Source organism: Carassius carassius, chromosome 32 (genome assembly GCF_963082965.1).
Source record: "Carassius carassius chromosome 32, fCarCar2.1, whole genome shotgun sequence".
Lineage (NCBI taxonomy): Eukaryota > Metazoa > Chordata > Actinopteri > Cypriniformes > Cyprinidae > Carassius > Carassius carassius.
In genome coordinates this window covers 2,249,650-2,273,740 of record NC_081786.1, presented here as the reverse complement: position 1 = coordinate 2,273,740, position 24,091 = coordinate 2,249,650, and the positions used below count along the sequence as shown (strand labels likewise).

Here is a 24,091-nt window from a genome sequence, read left to right as displayed (position 1 = left end):
CATACAAACAAAAACCAATAATATGTTAAAATAACGTTTATACTCACTTAGGGTCAGAGGTCACTGCTCCATCACTAAATTCAAGGGGGCTCACCATAGACCTGTCACTCTTCATAGACACACAGCTGGATTCTGTAGATGCTGCTTTATGTTTCTGAACATCCTCCTCCTCTTCTCTCTTCCCATAGAGACTCATTTTACGGGCAGAGCTAAACACAGACAATAAAAATGAAAAAATGAAACATCTTCATGAATTCTTATGCCACTCAATAGTAAAATATAAGGTAAAACAAACTATATTCACAAACACACACACACACACACATACACAAAGTTTTGGATGAATGTCCATTCAACTCAATGCCCAGTTCAAAAGATTCAGAAACTACTCCTAGAATCAATCTGAGTGTCTGAATCATTTATGACTGCCAGGACTGTGACCCTTCGAACTTCCTGATTCCTCAATATAACCTTGATTCTGTGATCAGCTGATATTTACAGTCAATAGAGCTGCTGAACCCTTAATGGGCTTGTTTCATCTCTGGGAAATCATTTTTTACAGCAATTACTGTGTGACTTTTTAAGTATTCATGGCACATGTTAATTGGATCTGAGTTCTGTTTGAGTTTCTGTCTTTCTGTGCAAATGTAATTTGATCAGCAAGTGCTTGATGGCTGCCAAGAGTTAGATAAACTGTAGAGGGAGTTAAAGAATCTGAAAAAAAAAAACCTTTTTGAAGACTTGCCAAAACACACAGAGACAAAAAATAGGGTAAAACAAGGGTAAACCTTGAGGTTGCCTTCTGATTATATAGACACTCACACCACACAGACTGTCGCATGTCACCCTGGACTACAATTCCCTTGCTCCATTGCACTGATTATGCACTCACCTGCAAGCAATCATACACACGTTAAGGGGCCGTTCACATATCGTGCCTAAAAACGCGTGGAAAACGCAAGGCGCACCGCTTTCTGATTTTTTCCAAAAGCCTTCGGGCACTTGCGCTCCTGAGGCATCTGCCATTGACCTGCTCTTTCCATGAAGACTCGGAAATTTCAGCAAAGGATAAATGCATTTGCAGCACAAAAAATCGCTTTCAGTAGCTCTGCTACTAAATTTATTTAAAAAATGGCTATCCATATACAGCTATGATCAGCTGTTCCTTCATCATGGCTGAGCTTTTAACGTTGTTACGGGAAAGGATGAAGCTGATTGGTTGGTTCTTGTCACATGACCTGCGGTGCGCTTATGGCTTTCTGAAAAGTTGAGATGTTTTTAACTCAATGCGGTGCGGACGCGCCCTGAAAAAAATGAGCGTATCGCTTCCATTATGAGCGTGCATATTGCGCGCGTACATTTGAAACAACGAACTTGAGCGTGTAAAAGACACGATATGTGGACAGCCCCTTAATATGAGGCCCTAGCCACTGTTCAGGGCCGAGTATTGTTTGTGTTTATCCCTCAATCAGTGATAGCAACTTTACGGAGCCAGTTTCCTGTCCTAGTTTTCGACTAGAGTCTAGTCTTGTTATACCCATCTTGATTCTAGTGTGTTTATCTCATCCTGTCTGTCTGCTGCCTGCCCTGGAGTTATCGCCTGTCTTGGATTATCTCTTTGTCTTGCCATTTCGGACTTTGTTTGCCCCTCTTCTGAACTATTGTCTGTTTGTTTGGATTATCCATTTGCCTTTCCCCCTGGATTACGTTCAACATCGATTGATCCATGCCTACTTACCGGACTACTCTTGTGTCTTGCCTGTGCTACATCTGTTTGGTAGTGTTCAACCCTGCCTGTTTCTGACCATGTCTTCAAATAAAACTTTGCATATGGATCTGCATGTCTCTTGTCTCACTCACTGTTTTTACAAGATGAAGGAATCTAAGGAATGTTTGAGAAATTTGAGAAATCTGATAAACTTGCAGAGTTTAATCTCAACATGTAAACTAAAGTAGTATTCCTAATCCTTTAAATGAAAGTAGCCTTTTATTTTTTTGTACTAAAGTTAAATGATTGATAATTACCATTTCTATAAGCTCTATCAGTAAGATTGTTGATGATTTTTCAGAAACAAATCTTAGAATAAAAACTTAACTGAAACCTGTCTTTTATCTGTTATGAAAATTTGTATGTAGAAATGTACAAGAGACTTCAGGAAAGGTGTTTAAAGATAAGTATTACCCCACAAATTACAATTAAGTAGAAAAAGTAAATTCAATGAATACACACATACAAACAAAAACCAATAATATGTTAAAATAACGTTTATACTCACTTAGGGTCAGAGGTCACTGCTCCATCACTAAATTCAAGGGGGCTCACCATAGACCTGTCACTCTTCATAGACACACAGCTGGATTCTGTAGATGCTGCTTTATGTTTCTGAACATCCTCCTCCTCTTCTCTCTTCCCATAGAGACTCATTTTACGGGCAGAGCTAAACACAGACAATAAAAATTAAAAAATGAAACATCTTCATGAATTCTTATGCCACTCAATAGTAAAATATAAGGTAAAACAAACTATATTCACAAACACACACACACACACACACATACACAAAGTTTTGGATGAATGTCCATTCAACTCAATGCCCAGTTCAAAAGATCCAGAAACTACTCCTAGAATCAATCTGAGTGTCTGAATCATTTATGACTGCCAGGACTGTGACCCTTCGAACTTCCTGATTCCTCAATATAACCTTGATTCTGTGATCAGCTGATATTTACAGTCAATAGAGCTGCTGAACCCTTAATGGGCTTGTTTCATCTCTGGGAAATCATTTTTTACAGCAATTACTGTGTGACTTTTTAAGTATTCATGGCACATGTTAATTGGATCTGAGTTCTGTTTGAGTTTCTGTCTTTCTGTGCAAATGTAATTTGATCAGCAAGTGCTTGATGGCTGCCAAGAGTGAGATAAACTGTAGAGGGAGTTAAAGCATCTGAAAAAAAAAAGAAAAAACTTTTTGTTTGAATTTAAAAGTTCAGCACTGACAACCAAGGAAGTGCAGTACTCAATGGATTCAACATGTTCAGTCAGTGAAAACAAGTGCCAATGAATGCTAACAGAGCTAACAGAGCATCCTGACCAGTTGCATCACAGTCTGGTATGGGAACTGCACAGTTGCTGACCACAAGGCACTGCAGAGGGTGTTGAAAACTGCCCAACGCATCACAGGGACTCCACTTCCTGCTATTGAGGACTTCCAGAGAAAATGCTGTCTACGTCGAGCTTGCAGCATTCTCAAGGATTCCTCTCACCCTGACCTCAGACTGTTTAACCTCCTGCCCTCCGAGATTTGCTTCAGGAGCCTCCGGACAAGGACCAGCAGATTCAGGAAAAGCTTTTTCCCTGTAGCTGTCTCCTTACTGAACTCTGCCCTCTGACACCCCCCACACCACATACTGTACACAGACTACTCACCTCTCTTCACCACTTCATCTGACTGATTTATTTATTTATTTAAAAACAAGCAAAGAACAGTAAACATGTTATTACTTACACTACTGTTTGTTCATCCAAAATACTGAATAATCCATTTGCACACTGAAATATTTTCTATGCACTTTACAGTCCATTGCACTAGTGTAAATTATGTTCATATGTTCATAGTTTCTGCCTATAGTGTACATACACTTAAATAATCCATCTATATTCATAATGCACCTGGTCATAATACACCTATCTGTATATCATGCTGATAGTATTTAAAATCTGTAAATTATGTCCATAGTACTGCCTTATCTGTATATTTATTGTACATTTGTAACACATTGTAGACCTTGTATATTCTGTACTGCTTATTGCACTTCTGGTTAGATACTAACTGCATTGCATCAACATTGAAGAACATCAAACACAAACTTCATTCAGTTCACAAATCCTTTCTGTCTCTAGATAGCAGTATTAAACCAATCTTTTCTGATTCACATTATTCACAGACAGCTTTTCTCTCCTGATGTTGTTTTTCGTCTCGTAATTTTTGTAATAGTTTCACTTTCGTCAGTGTCACATGACCATGTGGCCCTTGAATGTTTGTTAGAGGAATATTCTGGAACTGAAGCTCTGTTAACAGCATCTGTGGCCAGTTGTTGATTATCCAAGTAAATAATTTCAACCCCCTCAATCTATATCAGACGTCTTTAAAATAATGCTCTCAGTTCACCTGGTAGGACAGAACCACCGTCTCAACAATGAAGAACATCAAACACAAACTTAATTCAGTTGATAAATCCCTTCTGTCTCTAGACAGCAAAATTAAATTTTTGTTTTTAAACAGATTTAAATTATTCACAAACAGCTTACGGCTACTCTCCGATGTCTTTCTTCACAAAATGGAGTCTTTTGAAATAGTTTCACTTTTGAACCGATTCAACTGGTTTATATTATTACCTGTACGAGAGAAGAACGATGTAAATCACCTGCTCAGTTGAAGCAGTTTTCTTAATTTCTGAAAATGTTCACAGCTAATCCAAATACAGACACAAATGCATGTCGACAGATGCTTAATTCAGGGGCGCGCAATTGGTCTCATCATTCACCTGTCTTCGTCTCGAGTGACGGGCTGGTTGATTGACAGGAGGCGTGGCTATGTAGGACTGCGGTGTGTGTGACACTGTTTTTATACAGTCTATGGTGTGACAGAGGGAGAGGGAGAGAGGGAGAGAGAGCTAATGTCAATCCTGCGGGAAAGCGGTATTGAATATTTCTGTATATTAGGTGTAGAAAAACTATATTAAAGACAGGAAGTGTCTAACAGGTCCAATGGCATAGTTGGTAGTAAGGCAAAGCGCCTTCCGGAGTCATTTTTGACACGGTCGACGCGGGTTCAAATCCGGCACATACAGCAGACATAGAAAGATTGCCATATCGCTAAGAACATACCCGAAAATACTGCTATCAGTAAATGCTGTTGAACTACTGTTCATTCTTAGTTCATGTTAAATAAAATATTTAAATAATGTTAACTAATTATACCTTATTGTAAAGTGTTTTTAAAATAATGTTGAAATTGTTCCTTTGGTTATTATTTTGGAAAAAAATTATGTATAAATGCATAAAACACTACGAAATGTATAATTAGTATTTAAAATATAAGATAAAAATAATGTTAATCAAACACAAAATATAATTATATTTGTTCTCTCTTATTTATGTACCCTACGTTTATTTAATCAAGAACATTTGTTTGCTAAACATTAAAGGGTTAGCTCAACCACAAAACTCGTACCCTGACACAGACTGAGACACAATATGGTCAAATTGAGAAGGAGCTTCTCGCAGTGGTATTTGCATGTGCTAAGTTTCATGACTATATATTCACAGAAAGAAAATTCTCATTGAAACAGATTATCAGCCATTGGTGCCAATTCCACACCAGCACGATTACAAACAATGATGAAGAGACTCCAGAAATATGATTTTGTGATAAGTTACAAAAAAGGAAAACAAATGTATCTGGCCGATATGTGCCCCCATGAAGAACACATTAGTGCAAAAAAGTGAAAAGACTGATTTTGTTGTACACTGTTAATTATTTCCCTGCTAAATAACAGAAAATTACTGACAGCAGCGTTACCATTTATTTCCCTGTTATTTTAACAATTAATTCCTGTTAATGCTTTTTTACAGTGCAATCCCCGTAATGTTTTTTCAACTGGAATTTACTGTGAATCACAGAAAAAAACAGGAAACAACTAATAGTTCCGTGTTGAAATTAACTTTTTTTTATTATAATACAAACACTGACAGGTAAATACTTACAAATGTAGGCACACATGGATCAGACCAATCACAGAAATATATTGTATATCATGTTCATTGCTGACATCTGTGGTCGCTGGATGGAAAATAACAACTGCATCTGTCTTAAACTAGAAAAGACACTTGCGTTTGGCTTTGCTCTGCATCGGTGCAATATAGGGCCCTAAACCTCAATATTTAATGTTCCCTGAACTGCTAAAATTCAACTAAAAAGACTCAAATCAAGGACATACACTGTAACTCCTGGTCACATAAAAATGTTATACATAGGCTCAGATTAATCACAAACAAATCTCATTTTCTCATGTTCATGGCTTAAAAAGTAGCAAATACATTTTTAAACCCAAATACATTGTTCATTATATAAAAATACTGAACCTCAACAATAAAATTCAACATGTATGAACACATTCAAACCAATACTTAACACTTAAAGGGTTAGCTCACCCAAAAATGAAAATAATGTCATTAATAACTCACCCTCATGTCGTTCCAAACCCGTAAGACCTCCGTTTATCTTCGGAACACAGTTTAAGATATTTTAGATTTAGTTTGAGAGCTGGAAGGAAGGAAGTCAAAATTCATTGAAAAGTGTATAGACTACAGACACTAGCTTATTATTATTCCAGGGGGTGGGACCCACTCACCCTACAGGCCTATTACAGATCAGTGGGTGGGACTAAACTTACAGAAACGAAAATGAAAATCCGCCATCTTGTTTGGAAGCTATGTAGCTAAGCTAACAAGCGCTTATGGAGTCAGATTTACGAGAATGGCTGGAGGAACAACTCATGATATGGAAGGAGAGGATTTTCAAAGTCTGTTGCTCGAAACAGATGTTCGTGGCTATCTATACGAGCCACAATATAGCGCAGAGCAGCTGAGGCTGATGGAGGAACAGAAGGCGGCGGCTGCAGCCGAGGCTGGAGACCTGCCTGTCGCGTCCGAGGAGCCCGGGCGTGCTCAAGCTGGCGCGGACTGGTGGTGCCTGTGCTCTCGTTGTGCGCCTACGGACACAGAGCTAGAGTCCGTCTGCTGCCAAGAATTTCAAAGATGCCAATTTCTCCTCGAAGAAATGTCCGAGGCAGACAAGGACACGGATGTTTGCGTTGTGAACCATCCTAGTTTCGCCCCGCATATGGACAGAGGCGTCCTGGAGACATATTTCAGAATTCCGAAGGTAAACTGGAAACGCCAGCCGAAGCCTGTAGGGACAAATGGACGTCTAACTGTAAAGTAAGTGTTTTTATTATCGCTAACTGTGTCCTCAATGTCTTGGGAGTGGGAGTGGCTTGTGGAGCTGTGCAAATGTGTTGCATTGTGGGAGTTGTGGTTTTCCATACAAATGAGCCCTAAAGTTACTTTCTGTAATAACTCGGTCAAAAAGGCACCAAATTCGAAAATTTTTATAGATTTCGACTACATATATGACCCACTTTCAATGAAGATCAATGTTCCCACGGGTGAAATGCTCCTTTAAGTCATTTGTGGATTAATGCTAATTGGAGACTTTATTATTGGAGACTCTATTATTTTTTAGTTAAGAACACGAGTCTGTCAGTTTTCTGCGGTTTTAAGAGAAGCCCTGTGGCATGAAACTATGTTCCCACTTACACTAAAACAACCCTCTTAGATGGGGAGCTAGTTGCTGAACCACACACACACACACACACACACATATTTGTGTATTTTAACTCAGAGGGAGTGTCAGCAAAAAAGTTAACAGCTTAAGTCATTTGTGGATTAATGCTTATTGGAGACGAAAACCATTTCAAACGATTCAGTTCAATTTGGTGAACTGGTTCAAGAAGATCCGATTACATCAAGTGATTCGTTCACAAAGCGGATATCACTAAACTGCAGTGTTTTGAGCTCTCTCACAACAGACACGGAAGAGAAGACAATGCTGAATAAAGTCATAGTTTTTGCTATTTTTGAACCAAAATGTATTTCCGATCTGCAGTCTCCTTATCATGGTCTATAACCTAAATCTTCCTCCAGGTGGTGCTCAGAGATTCAGAAAGACAAAACTTCTGTTGAACTGCACTCAATTCAGTTCAATTCAATTCAAGTTGTATAGCGCTTTTTACAATACAAATCATTACAAATGTCTTTATTGAAACAGTAGCAGTCTGTGGTGTGCCTCATTTGGATCAAGGTCAATGTGTATTTATACAAAGTGAAATTAAGATTAGAATAAAGAGTTTACAACTTTGTGAGTTAAAGAGAGCGATAATGTGAATGTTTCTTTGTGTCACTCAATTGTGTCTCAGTTGTTTCTCACAGGAAGCTGTTTAATCACACAGAGACACTGAAGTATCAGAATAATACAATCTAAATCCAGCATAGAGGGGTTCAGTGAATGTGGTGTTGAATGTGTGTATGTGTGTGTGTCAGAGACGCTGTAGAAGGACAGAGTGCCAGCTGACCAGTCCAGATACACTCCTACTCTGTTAGAGAGATGTGAAGGGACTGGTTTGTTTGTTTTCTTATTATTGTGCCACAAAGTAAAACTGGTATATGAGCAGTTTAGACTCCAGGAAATGTCATTGTATCCAAACCATGAGTTCTCACCATGTCCTTTCCTGCTGATTGCTTTATATGTCACTGATATATTAACCCCCGCACCCCTCCATTCAGCCTCCCAGTAACAGCGTCCAGTCAGACTCTCTCTACACAGAACCTGATGACACTCAAATCTCTCTGGATGATCAGGATAGGGCTTGTCTGTCACACGTGTCACCTTTCTGTTCCTCTCAGACAGAGACAGGTGAGTGCTTGATGTGTTTGGATCCAGTGTAAGATTGCATGCATCTGAACACAAGAGAAATTATTACATTTGTAACACTCACACCAAGAAAACAAACAAACAAATAAACTTTGATCAAAGGTATTTGTGTGTGTGATAGAGAGAGAGAGAGAGAGAGAGAGAGAGAGAGAGAGAGAGAGAGAGAGAGAGAGAGAGAGAGTGAAAAAGACTTACATTTCCGTAGTCCTGCTGTAATCCTGAACTCTCCTCCATGGTCCACACTAAAAGAAAAACAAAATAATATACAAATATATATATATATATAAAAATACTGTGAAAAAGATAAGCTTTCGTGACGATGGGCAGGAGTGGCCCGTCAACTGTCCTGAGCATCTTTTTAGGCTGGCCTCAGCCAGTCGGTTATATAAAATATCAAGTTGAAAGTCATCAGCTTGCTTAGTATAGACCCAGGTCCCAACCCAACTTTGAGAATAGATTGACTGCGTCATTTTTTATTTTTTTATCGCCCGATAAGAGTCTCACGTTAACACAGCACGCATTATATCTCGATATTGTCAAAAATTTTACGATATTCGATATATACCTCAATATGTTTGCATTTAAATAATTGTATAAAAACACGATTTTCTTTTGTCCATAAATTTTTTTTTTCGATTGAACAGCTAATTTAAGCAGTTAAAAAAAAATCTAAACCAAGTGATCACTTACTGCTCTTTATTAAATGAACACATATATGTAACTGAAGAAGTGCCAAACAAGTACAGAAAGTACATTCTGTACACAACTTTTTTAGTGCAATTCACAATTTAAACTATACAACTGGGGAAAAAAAATAAACTGGGATAAGTATTTTATTTTAATTAAATTTTTTTAATACGTTTTTTAGTTTAGAACACAAGTCTGTCAATTTTTCTGCGGTTTTGAGAGAAGATCTGTGGCATGAAACTATGTTCGCACTGACACTAAAAAAACCCTCTAGATGGGGAGCTAGTCACACACATACATATACATACATACATACATACATACATTATATATATATATGAATACCAAAGACTTTTTCACTCTCTCTGTCTATATTATAAAAAATGGTAAATATAACAGTGAAAATCCCTAATAGTAATTCCAAATGGCTATAGTCTATGTTTCTCTATTCAAACATCAGTGGTCAAGTAAGTGCATTTATTCAGAGATCATTATCGTAAACAATACAGTTGTGATCACACGACAGAACACAGACCGGCTGAACGACACTTTTATTAGATTGCTAAACTCCAGCTGGTTAGCTTCCACAATGAAGAGTAAGCACGTAATTTGCTATTACAAATCAGTGAAATATAAAGGTTAACAAATATTTATAGTTGAGTAAAGCAGAAATATCCAAAACTGCACTTAATTACAAATAATTTATACTTTATTATAATCCTATGGAATCAAGATAATCTTCAATCACAGAGTTCAAACTTATTTTTTCCCTGTGCAGTTTGTATATATGTGCTGTATATGAGGTGCCCCTAGGGACATTATTCAGAATTACCATGCATATACATGTACTTTTCCTCTCACATACACATATGAAACCAAAGTCATTCACATACTATCGTGAAATGCTCACACACATACAAGTGAAATGCTTTTACAAACACAACTGAAACGCTCTCATACACACAACTGAAAATATTACGCTTACACACACAACTGAAATGCTCACACACATACAAGTGAAATGCTCTCATACACACAACTGAAAATATTACGCTCACACACACAACTGAAATGCTCACACACATACAAGTGAAATGCTCTCATACATACAAGTGAAACGCTCTCATACACACAACTGAAAATATTACGCTCACAAACACAACTGAAATGCTCACACACATACAAGTGAAATGCTCTCATACACACAACTGAAAATATTACGCTTACACACACAACTGAAACGCTCTCATACACACAACTGAAAATATTACGCTTACACACACAACTGAAACGCTCTCATACACACAACTGAAAATATTACGCTTACACACACAACTGAAACGCTCTCATACACACAACTGAAAATATTACGCTCACAAACACAACTGAAATGCTCACACACATACAAGTGAAATGCTTTTACAAACACAACTGAAACGCTCTCATACACACAACTGAAAATATTACGCTCACAAACACAACTGAAATGCTCACACACATACAAGTGAAATGCTTTTACAAACACAACTGAAACGCTCTCATATTCTGACATATTCTAAACGCTCTCACAACTGACAATATTACGCTCTCACACACACACAACTGAAATGATCACACACATACAAGTGAAATGCTTTTACAAACACAACTGAAATGCTCTCATACATACAACTGAAATGCTTTTACAAACACAACTGAAACGCTCTCACTTACACAACTGAAAAGCATTTCAGTATGTTGTATGCACGCATTTCAGTTGTGTGTGTGAGAGCATTTCAGTTGAAACGGAAGGTGGTTAAAGTCCCCACTCCAGTCCAGTTGGTGGCAGTAGTGCACCTCTAAGGTGGCTGGCAACACCAATAAAATCGAAGATAAAGAAGCGCGGGTGCACAAAACAGTTCTTTCGCCAGACGCCAAGTCGACTTTGAATCCGCCCTTCAACCACAATGTATGTTCATCTGATCCTTTTTTTTTTTTTCAAGTTCAAACTCAATTTTTTGAGGTGAGAAGTAATGAAGAAGATGTTGTAAGATTTTTTACTAGTGCACTGCAGTGCGTTGCGTCACTAATACAAAGTGAAGAGTCTGACATTTTTGGTCAGGAGAGGCTTTATAGAGCGCTAGATGATCATACGCGAACTCTCTCTACATTTCTTACCGTGTCCAGATATGATCATGATAACAGGAATGTCAGTAACCTATTAGGATCATTGTATAGATGTTTTCACAACTTGCTCCATGACCATGAGGCCAGGCAGAGATCCACTGATGGGACCAACAATTTGACACCTCCCACAACCTTGACCGGCCATCCAGGTCGTCCCCGATACAGCATAGCTGCCGAACAGATTTCTCACTGTGTGTCCATTGGTATGACATGGCAGAGAATTGCATCATGCTTTGGAATCAGTCGAAGAACCCTATACAGATACAGACAGATTCTGGGAGTTGGACCATTAAGATATACAGTATTGTCAAATCAAGACTTAGACCGTACTGTTACTACTATACTACAGAACACTCCAAATGCAGGTGAAGCCTATGTACTTGGTAGTCTGAGATCGCGTGGCTTAAGGGTTCAACGTTGGCGGGTCAGACAGAGCCTACATCAAGTGGATCCCATTGGGCGGTGGTTTAGACGTCGTAATACTATTCGCCGAAGGGTCTATAATGTTCAGGCCCCCAACCAATTATGGTACGTTGACTTGTAAATGTTTGGTAATATCTGCAAGTTTCAAGTACTCTATATGTTCTGTAATGTATATCTCTCAACAGGCATTTTGACGGCAACCACAAGCTGGTTAGGTGACGGATGGTCCTGCATGGCTGTGTTGATGGTTTCAGCCGGACTATTATATATTTAAGGTGCTTATCTAACAACAGAGCCTCAAGTGTCTTGTCATTATTTTTAGGAGGGATAGAGAACTTTGGTTTGCCTTTAAGGGTCAGATGTGATCACGGTATGGAAAATATACATGTTGCACGTTTTATGTTGGAAAGAAGGGGATTAAACAGTCGTAGTGTTATTACTGGTGTTTCAGTACACAACCAAAGGATTGAGAGACTATGGGCAGAAGTCAACAGAGTTGTATCTAGACACTTCATTAACATTTTTAACTTCATGGAGGAACAGGGTATACTGGATTCATTGAACGAAGTACATTTATTTTGTTTACATTATGTTTTTTTACCAAGAATTGAAAGGTCAGTAACAGAATTTGTCCACCAGTGGAACAACCATGGCCTCTCCACACAAGGGGGGCAGACACCTCTTCAGCTGTGGCATGCAGGTGTCATAAACAACATAGGAATTCACCTGGTTATAAGTGACATCTTTGACGTTGACAACTATTATGGCATTGATGAAGAAGGGCCATTACCTGAACTTCAAACCAATAACAATGTTATAATTCCAGACATTGATGTAACCTTTAATGACACAACAATGAACATTATTCAACAAGTGAATCCACTTGAAAATGATGGGAACCATGGAATAGATGTGTTTCATTCTCTTTTGCAATTACTTCAGTGAATAACATGGGAGTTATGTTAAGGTTCTGGAACACTGGAAATTATAAATAAATGAACAATTAACATTTGAGAGACATGTAAAAATAAAAATATATTTTAACCTTAGGCTGATTAAGTCTGTTGAATTGCAGTGGAAATATAAACTGTTCTGTATTTTCTAATAAGTGCAAATTATATGGCATACGGAGATGTAATTTAAAGGAATGGGCCTTTCAGAAATGCATAAAACTGTACTTTAAATCCTTTTTAAGACAAACAGACACAGAGAAACGCATTCCAGAGCGGGATTATGTTCAGGCCCTGCCAAACCCATATGTGTTTCCTAATGCAAAGTCAAACTTCTCCTTGAACAGCTGGTATGACACATGAAGTGGCAACCTGATGCAGTTAACACATGTGTTGGCCATAGGGAACATTGGGGTAGATGAGAAGTCGTCTTCTCCTTTATGAATGAATTGGACCGAGGGAGTTGGAGAAAAACCAATAGGTGGTACTACAGATGCTCCAGTTGAGAAGGCCAATATCTTCTGTAGTTTGGATGACCCTTCTTCTTCTATAAAAAAAACAAAGAAAAAAAAAACATTTTAAGTGGTAGCCGGTTAACTTAACGTTAGGTGTGTGATGAGACACTTAGCTCACAAGACAACATTTTTCCAAAATTTTTTAAGAAAATGCTGATTTATGACAAATTTGAGCATTAAACACTTAATTTTTTGCATTCTGGTGAATTTGTATTCACCGATTTCTGGTGGAAATGTTTTTATTTATGTAAAGGAAAAGAAAATTCAAATGGCATGTGACTATTCAAAATCTAAAACTAACAAAATCCAATGCATGTAATATCGTTCCTGCTGAGGAAGCTGTAAGCAATAATCAGGATTAAAATAACAGAAGATTAAATCCAGTTACAGAGGTTTCATTTCTGTGGGATGTTTTTATTCATTAAATCCTTAAAGGAGAACTCTGGTCAATTTTAACATTGAGCTCATTTTTTTGTACATTCGGAGTGCTGTCAATACAGAGAACAACGACATAAATCGGTGTTACCTACACCGTGTTATCCTCTTTTTAATCTGCACCCTGTTGACTTCAATGGGGCAAGTTTTAAACCTGCTTTTAGCCTCTTAACATCCTTGATGTGTCATTACAAGTGCACAGATCATGTGAGTGATTCCTTTAGAGTGAACACGGGTCAATCTGACTGCAGTAGATGTGAAAGATATGAATAAAATTATTTTTATTCAGCCAGCGCTCATACCTGTTTACATCCTGTGTTGGGGCGAAGTCCATAGTAATCGATTGTCGAGTTCACGCGCGTGATCATAGGTACTAAACCAATGCGCGTGAACTCGACAATCGATTACTATGGATATATTTCATGTCTGTGAGGCCTAGGCTGAGTTTCGTTAAATTAGGATGAGATGCGCTCCCGTTCACGAGCAATGCAAGTGACCGCGCGGGCGCCTGCATGATTAGGCCCATTGTCTGCTATATTTGCTGCTTATATATCAAATACAGGAAATTTGGTTGATAAAAAAATTATTAAAATTAAGATACAATTTATACAAAATGAAATTCACTTCAAAAAAGTCTTTCTACAAAACCAAACTTAATTAAGTGGTCAAAATTCATGTCTGACCAGCTCCATTTCTCTCGATATTGCGCATTCTATCTTACACGTGCGGTTCACTTTTCATGATCCACATAAATTAAAAAAATAACATTATAATATTTTAACAAATATTAAACTAAATGAGCTTATTTATTGGCTACAACACGTATAGTAGGCTAGCTAGACATAGACTCTCTATTTGTACAAATTGCTGCACATTCATTTTATCCTGAATTTTGCACACATTAGTTGAAAGGCATTTGTTTGTGCATGCATAGCAAAACATATCTGCAACGTTTATCAAGTTCACTGATAATTATGCGCGCATTTATTAGGCTAATTATTATCTTAATGAATAATGAAACAAGGATGAAGCATATAAACTGTGTTGTTTGTTTAGAATGGAATGGATTGCAAATAGATCCGATTGAAGAAACGTACAAAACCAGAGTAGAAAATGGGGCTCGAGTGTTCCTGCAGAGAGGGGGTTCTCGCTGCAGAATCGGATCAAGACGAAGCAGCGATGTCGCCTTGCGAAGAACAAGGTTACGCGGCTTATGCGCATTGCAGGTTGTGGAGAGACACTGGGAAGTTCGCTTGAGTAAAAACAATAGGTTTCAGATATTTTATGTGGAGAAGGGGGATTGGTTTGTTAAACTATGAATGTGAAACCCTAGTAAAAACAATTGCTGTTGATTGACGCCAAACGGACGTTCATGTTTTTTTCCGTTTTTTTATTTGAAAGTTAGGCTAATAGCCTAAACATGTTGCATTCGGCCTGATTATGTCATTTTTTTAAGTTACATAGCCTTTTCCTCAACGACAAATTAAGAGGCGATATTTGACCGGCATATCATTGAAATGTCCGGAAAACGAAACCTCTGCCGGTCAAAGTGACCGGCACCATTTTTTTCTAGCGGAAACTCTGCTATAGCTATGTGTATGTATATAAACAACTGTAAATATTGTTTTATTTTATATGTTACCATATTTTAATATAGGCTAACACTTGATTATATGTTGTATGTGTAGCAGAAAGGAACTACAAATTTTGTTTTGTTATGCAGCCTTGTGCTGTATAAAGACTAATAAACTACCTTGTACCTTGTATTAGCGGGGGGTTATGGTAGGTTCAATGGCAGTGCGATATGACGATATTTATCATGTTTTCGATAACAAAATGACTATCGTTTACAATTATCCTTTATTTCGTGGTGTTTCAAATTCTACACTTTACCGTAATATTTCGGCAAGGGAATGGCACTGTGGTGCAGTTACTTTTACGTTGGATATTAGCCATCTATCAAGTATCCAACGTTAACCCATAAACTGTATAAAAGTGACTTTTAAAACAAAACATCCCAACATCACCCATTGGTTTGTGGACTGCCTTTTTGAAGCCTCGAGTTTGGCAGATAGGGCACCGCCATGTTGGTTTTTTGCAACAAGCGGCACCGGACGTAACCATATTTACCTACCAAGCTTAAAACTAAATGTACTCACCAGAGAAAGTGAACAGCCAACTCCTAATAAGCTTTTTTAACAGCGCTTACAGTTTACACAGTGCCGTGGATACGATGCCACTCTGGCCTGATTTACAGAGCACCATGGTAACGATTTATCAATCACAGATAGTCCAGCCCTGAAGCATACTCTGCTTTATGGTTTATTTTCCTCTAAATTGCACCATAATTTACTAAATGAACATGTTGTATTGAAGAAGACATGAAACTAGCGAGGAATGGCCCTGCTGGCTGTTAGACAGAATGCAGGTTTAAGTTACAGAGGTTGCCGCTTGATTGAGATTACATAAATAACATTTGACAATCACTTGTCACATAAATACATTTTTTGACTGGCCAACAGTGCAAAACAGCTGCAGGATGTTGAGTTTCTAATGCTATTGTGCGAACAGCTTTTAACCTGACGAGAAATCTCTTCCCACCCCTTGCAATAGCAATTTGCATCAGTTGATATTGAATAAATTCTCCAACAAGAAATATAAAAAATTGATTCATCATTTTACTTTACCTTCTGCATCCTGGAGATAGTCTCTCCAGAAGGTAACAACCATCTCCTCAGCAGCTCTTTTGTTGCTCCCTTCTGGAGACAGACGAATGCTGAAAAGATCGTCCACCTGATCAGCAGTCAGTGTGCTTGCCTCGTAGCAGAATAGGGGGCGAAAGCTGTCTGGATGCCTTTTGATTTTCTCCAGAACCCCAAGAGTTTTTAATCCTTCACAGAATCTGTACAAAGAACATGGACCATCATTCATTTAATTAGAGTTCCTAATTCACTTGTGAATTGTCAATTTTCATGTCTCTACATTGTGACCATTTCACTCACATATGCCCCTAAAAACAGATACGAGTAGAGATGTGAATAAAAAACACTTAGCAGACGACACAAGACACAATATTGGGGTATATACCTATGGGGTATAATTAACAGCAGGGCGTCATTGGCAGTTGGAAGCTGTAGCTTCAAGATATGGGAAAAAAGATAAGGAATATCAGCTATATCAGGTGATTTTTGTTGAAACATTCAACTTTTCATAAAGCCAATGGGCTTGTCAGTGTCACTTTTCATCAATCGACCAATCACAGCCTGTATTGGGCAGGACAGACAAAAAGTCTGATGTGCGACAGCAATCTAGCGTTAACTAATCACAATCTAGAGCATTATTCTTACATAAGGATTTAATGAAAGAAAACAACCCATAAACATGAAAATGCTGTAATTGGAATTAATATTAAACTAGTGGTAAGCTATATAGTATGCAAATATATGAAACCATAATCAATGTAGCAACATAGCATAGACTCTTAGTCACCTCCTCCTGAGAGCATCACCTTGCCCTTGTTCTGTTTTACACCTGCTTTACTTAAGTTATTGTTATGAATATTTTTCAGTAATCTTGTGTAAAGCGTGGCTTGGGTTGTGTGGGTGCTGCTGGTGTATCATGTGTATCCATCCCACTAGCCACAATGCACAAATCACAGCAGTTATCTGTGATGAGTGTTTTCTATGATCACTGTGATGAGAAATCAGTGACTTATAAGCTGTTTTTAATGTATCAAATTTTCCAAAATTCTGTTTCAATATTTTAAAAAGCTTTGACAATAATTTGAGTGTCGAGATGCCGAGTGTCCAGATACCAGGGCCTTTACTTCGTAGTACTCCACTGGTTTTCACATCATAATTGCACACAAGGAGAAAGATCAAACACACACACACAAAAACATAGTATAAATATGTATATAATAAGTTGTTTGTTAATAAATTCTGTCCTACATTTCTTTTTGTGCTCCTAAATGTTGTCATTTAAGATAACAAGTGCTCCTTGGGGAAAAGGTTAGCGTGGAGCCCTGCTGACTGACAACCAACACTGAATACCTTTGAAATGGACCTTGAACCCTGTGGATGACTTGAAACATCACAATGTCATGCACCAGCAGATCCCTGTCTCCTATTGACCGCATAGGCCTCAGACATCCTGCATTGGCCAGATAGTCAAGCAGGGGGGCCTTTGACTCCTCAAGGTCCTCAAGGGTTGTACTTTCAGATACCTAGCATCACAAAGAGCAGGAGGATGGCTTTATGGAGGCTACTTATTTGTCTTATAATGTATTGGTAAGAACCGGGACACTAGAGGTCTGCATAATCACGTAATGCCCAAGTGTTCCCCAACACTTAATAGAAGAGCAGTTTTTACCCACATTGCTACAATGTGATAAAAAAAAATAAAAAAAAAACCCTTTACTGACTACACTTGGCTGTTGAATAGTGGCAGAATTCAAACATCATATGGAAATTTGGGATTCCGCAATGGCCATACTTGGCTGGACTGCCACTCCCTCTCACAATGGGAAACAGCAAGAGAACATTGTAATGTCACCTCAGTCTAATGTAAGTGTGTCTACTTGTCTAATGTCTAACTACAGACCTTTTTGACTTTATCCAAGAGTTCGGTGTCAGCTATTTCGTCTAGTCCTGGATTTGCTGAGCCATCAACCAGAAGAGAAAATACTGTTGGGGAGAGGAAGTTAGGTGGTGGACCTCCATGTACTAAGCTTACAGCAATGGCTCTGCCAGCTGTATAGTACCAGTCCTCCCTTAGAGCTGCAAAACAATGGAATGAAAATAAATGGAATATTGATTAATGCATAAAGACTCAATATTAAATAAAAATATTTTCATTGGGCTATTAAATAACTTATACATCATTTCCAATGCTAACAGTTGTATGTAAAAACTACCAAAACTATAAATGACTCACTACAAATTTTTGAAAAGTCAGTCATTACCAGTACTGTCAAGAGCTAAGGTTTTGCTGCTTTCTTTTCCCTCAAACATGGGTGACCTGGCAATGGTCTCCATCAGCAGCCTCAGGAATTCCCTCCTTGGCCCTCCTAAATCAACCCCTTCTTCATTTCTCCCCATGTCATCAGAGAATTTTACACACATCATCAAGTTGGGGTCATAGGATACCCTTTTGAAGCCCCGCATGGCACCTTCCCAGACAGCAGAGCGATTTATATTAAATCTGCATTGCTGTTTTGTGCTAACTCTGCTTGACAGTTCCAGCAGTATCTCTTGAACCGGGATCTTTTCTGCACTATACAAATAACATTAAAAATGTATTAACAGAAAAATACTCAGTTACCCATACTTTGTGGAGTTGATAAATCCAAAATGTGCATGACATAATAATGCATGCACATTTTGATAATAATCACATGATAATCACATAATCCTCATATCCTTATCTTTGAAGTTCACATTCTGTGTGTCCTACTTACATCTGACTCTCCATACTCGCCATTATTGCTTGCTGTAATTCCTCGTCATCTGAGCTGTCATCTGGAAGAGTAGCCATGAGTGTCAAATATGAAGAGTAGTCTTCATCATGACTGCTTGTGGCAGGGTTGCCATCAGTTCTTGCAAGGCAGCCTCCATCAAGGCCGCTCATGCCAGGGTTACCGCCACTTCTAGCAGCACTGTCGGCAGTGTGGTTGGTGGCATTAGACCTGTCTTCATCTGCGTCACAGTTGGGGCCAGGGTTACCATCTTCATCATGACTGCTTGTAGAGGCCCTGGTGGTGCCATGGCTGCTCATGCTTGTTGGGATTTGTTGACTAGACACTTCAAAACAATCCTCATCAATGTCCTTAGTAGATGAATGCATGCTCAACATTGATCTGGCAGTGATGAGGGAAAGTTCGTTTTCATCTTCCAAGTCAGTCTTCAAAAGAGAAAGAAAAACAAATATATAATATAGCTGCGAGCAGCAATGAAGGGCCCAAGCCGGTGGCACCACCACCGCGGTCCCTTTAGGGTAACTGTGCACGACGGGCAATATGAAGTTAAACCCAGTAAAAGAACCATATCAAAGTTATCTGAATACGCCACATCTACTGCATCATGCTGAGATCCATGACATCATTTAAATTTAGATGGAATGGAATGTCATAGGTTACTTTTAAATTAGTGTGAACTGCGAAGTTATCTTTTGCAGCTCAAAAATGATTTTGTCCATAAGTACAGTATTTATTTCTAGTTTTTTTATATTTTATTAATCAGATTAAGATTAAGCGCTGGTAAACACCAGGGGCCGTATTCACAAAGAATTTTAAGGCTAAAAGTAGTTCCTAACTGGCGAATTTAGGAGCAGCTCCTAAAAATAATGGGCGTGTCACTCTTAACTTTAGGACTCTTCATTTTTTTGACTAAGAGTAATTCACGAAGCATTTTAGCCCTAAAAGCAGCACCTAAGCCTGGGACAGCTTAAAAGAAGTCGAGAGGACTCCTAACTCACTAAGACCTATTCACAAACTGCTTTTTGTGGCATTTCACATTGCGATGTTTTGAAATGCGTATGCGGCGGCTACAGGAGCTTCCAATCGCGAGGGAACAATTTTGCATTGCAGGCATAACTAGGGATGCAATAACGCCACCAACAACAAAACTAGGCTACTCATTGCATTTACTAATTGTAACATTTCATTGTGAATCAAGTTAAAATGTTCTTCTCTTTGCAAACGTAGGCAGAGGCATATAGTGACAGATTAATTTAATGTTGCAAAGATATTGCATCAATCCATATGTTTCATAGGCTAGGCTATTTGTTTTGCCTTACTTTTTATTAATTTAGGCAATTTATTCAGTTATTTATCATCTTCCGTCCTTCGCACTACTTGTTTAGCGCACGCATTCTCAGACCTGCCACCTGTCACTCATCAACGTAGGGGAGGTGTTTGGAATCATTCCCGCGTTACAATCATCAGCCAATCAAGGTGGTCACTTCAGTCAAGCTCGTGCATGAGTAATGACGTCATCCATAGCAACGAAGACTCACTCTTAGTTTAGGAGTTGTCATTTTTCTTTACTAAGAGTAGGTCTGAAAGGTGTTGTGAATGACTTTTAAGAGAAAACTCCTGGCTAAAATATTTTAGTGCGATTTAGGAGTACTCCTGGTGCTAAGATAAAATGCTTTGTGAATTGACTTTGTTTGTGAAAACGTTGATTTCTCTCAAATAATGTTAAATAATAATGTTAAATGTCAAATAATGCTTTACTGTATATTGCTACATATTGCTATATTTTTAAATAGACTAAAAATACCAGAAAAACTTACTAGAAGGGTCCTTGATGGTCTCACATACAGGGCTTTGGTTTTATAAACCTTATGGATTAGCATCCCATTCAGATCCTGACCCTCTTGGAGTGTAGGGGACACCAGCTTATTGCCACATGCCATTAGGAACTGGAGGCTACAAAGAAGGGAGATAGTACAACAACAAAAAAGGCTTATAGGATATGTAGCTAAACACTACACTGGTACGTTGTACGCTGGTGTGTGTGGATGTCCGTCCCCTTGTTTTCTTGCTCCTGAGGTGTGACTGACTAACATACTTTTAAAAAAAAGGCTAAAATCATATATGTTTTGAATAATCATGATTGCACTTGTGTACACAATGATGATTGTGTTTTTAAAGTGCTTTATCAATACATATTGTATTACTAATGTACAAAGGAGAACAAAATGGGCCATTACCTGACATCCTCCGGGAGACGATCACCAAAGCCATCCCTGATGCGTTCCATAACAGTCTGGTGGTCCCAGGCCTTTTGTATTTCAAAGGCATTGAGGATATGCCCGTGCTTGTGTAGCTGTACTTTTGGATGTTGTTTGCACACTGCTTCCCATGATGGATTGGGCAGTAGTATTATGTCCTTGTTGAAATGGTCATGTTGCTGTGCCCTAGCTCTGAAATAAGAATGTAACAAGTAATTAGCCAGTGAAATTTAAGTCATGCTGCCACAGATAATACAATGACTAGGACCTTTGTAAACAAAAATAATACTTTTAAGGCCTTATTTGTAGAATATAAATTTTGCATAGGTACCATTACTTTTAATTAACGTTACTCGTTCATATCTTGGCAGGCAATGAGGGGATATCTTTATAAGATTAACTAGGTAAGTTAGGGGTTGGTTCTAGGCCGGCTGGAAGGAACGATTTTCGCATAGTATAATGCTAGCTAGCTAACATTATCTTAAATCTGTCAAAGTAACGTTAATAACGAAAATGGGTGTTTGGATGATGCATCACGTTATCTAGCTAACTTAGGTGCTGCGAATAGCTGTCTATCTAGTTTTAAAAATGACAAGCTGAAGCAAGCTGGTTTCTAACTTACCTTGTTCTCCTTGTGCCTGACGTCCATGTTCTGAAACATTGCTGTGCTTGATAACGTGGTGGAGCACGTTCTCTCCTGACTGGACCTGCAGTTGGCGATAAGTGACCTGCAGTTGGCAATGACACGCTGCTACGCTGGCGGGTAGGGAAGAGCGACGCTAGGTGACTGTCCATCGAAGTGTCCACACTTGGAGTTGCAACGGTCGGTTGCTGCCCGATTGTTGTGACATTTGACAGGGTTCTGATGGTCTCCGCTGAGGCCAATATGGTGTTCAGCAAGCCCGCTGCCTCGGTTAATGTTCTTTGCTGTTGAGTAGACATTAGTGTAGCGCGATTGGCGGGCGAACGAACGGTCAACTGCGGTCGCTTGTATAGTGAAAGGCGCGCGCGTTTATGCTTTCTTTCAACAGCTTCTAGTTCTTCGTCTTGAGGTGCACTACTGCCACCAACTGGACTGGAGTGGGGACTTTAACCACCTTCCGTTTCAACTGAAATGCTCTCACACACACAACTGAAATGCGTGCATACAACATACTGAAATGCTTTTCAGTTGTGTAAGTGAGAGCGTTTCAGTTGTGTTTGTAAAAGCATTTCAGTTGTATGTATGAGAGCATTTCAGTTGTGTTTGTAAAAGCATTTCACTTGTATGTGTGTGATCATTTCAGTTGTGTGTGTGTGAGAGCGTAATATTGTCAGTTGTGAGAGCGTTTAGAATATGTCAGAATATGAGAGCGTTTCAGTTGTGTTTGTAAAAGCATTTCACTTGTATGTGTGTGAGCATTTCAGTTGTGTTTGTGAGCGTAATATTTTCAGTTGTGTGTATGAGAGCGTTTCAGTTGTGTTTGTAAAAGCATTTCACTTGTATGTGTGTGAGCATTTCAGTTGTGTTTGTGAGCGTAATATTTTCAGTTGTGTGTATGAGAGCGTTTCAGTTGTGTGTATGAGAGCATTTCACTTGTATGTGTGTGAGCATTTCAGTTGTGTTTGTGAGCGTAATATTTTCAGTTGTGTGTATGAGAGCGTTTCACTTGTATGTGTGTGAGCATTTCAGTTGTGTGTGTAAGCGTAATATTTTCAGTTGTGTGTATGAGAGCGTTTCAGTTGTGTTTGTAAAAGCATTTCACTTGTATGTGTGTGAGCATTTCAGTTGTGTGTGTAAGCGTAATATTTTCAGTTGTGTGTATGAGAGCGTTTCAGTTGTGTTTGTAAAAGCATTTCACTTGTATGTGTGTGAGCATTTCACGATAGTATGTGAATGACTTTGGTTTCATATGTGTATGTGAGAGGAAAAGTACATGTATATGCATGGTAATTCTGAATAATGTCCCTAGCTGTATGCATGGATCTATATACAGGTGCAATTAAAATTATGCAAGGCTGTAATAATTAACAAATGTATACTTTACTGAAGATCAAGAGCTTTTAAAAAAATCAATTAAAAGTAATACAACTATTCCATTAAACATGGATGTTTTTAAGCCACTTGTTTATATAGTAGGTCACAATGAGGTTCATGAGACATTTGTTTCATTGTAAAGCACAAGAACACTAAACAACCATGGTCTTCATGTCAGAACACCTCTCCAAATGCCACTCTTAACCAAGAAGATGTGGTTATAAAGAATTAAAGATTACGAACAAAATTTGACTTTTGGGGGTTGTATAATATTGAACATCAATGTTTAGATAAATGTGTTAGTTCTCAGCAGCAAAATGTCTTTTAGGTCAGTGGGGTTAAATAATTTTGATTGCAGTTGTACATGTGAGTTTATAGTGCATGCATGTACAAACACAAATGACAGGATGATTGTTATTATTGAACATACTTGAGTTTGTCCAGTCTGTAGTTTGGATCAGAGAGCAGCTTGACTAATGATTGTCCTGGGTTATTGTAGCTCAGATCCAGCTCTCTCAGGTGTGAGGGGTTTGAACTCAGAGCTGAAGCCAGAAAACAACAGCCTTCCTCTGTCACCATACAGCCAGATAATCTACAAACACACACACA

General features: G+C 38.5%; 1 protein-coding gene across 5 annotated transcripts in view; it reads right to left on the bottom strand.

Annotated features, from left to right (window-relative positions):
• The window catches only part of LOC132112376 (NACHT, LRR and PYD domains-containing protein 3-like), a 72,625-nt gene that overhangs the window by 22,558 nt on the left and 25,976 nt on the right, over nt 1–24,091 (bottom strand). For 3 of the 5 annotated variants that reach the window (XM_059519826.1, XM_059519828.1, XM_059519827.1), the window contains exons 4-5: nt 2,277–2,438; nt 48–209 (exon numbers count right to left, since the gene is read on the bottom strand). In XM_059519826.1, the coding sequence (XP_059375809.1) occupies nt 48–209; nt 2,277–2,438 (324 nt within the window). Of the gene's footprint in view, nt 1–47; nt 210–2,276; nt 2,439–4,396; nt 4,560–24,091 lie in introns of those variants that run through there. The other 2 variants (XM_059519829.1, XM_059519830.1) reach the window with 2 other exon arrangements.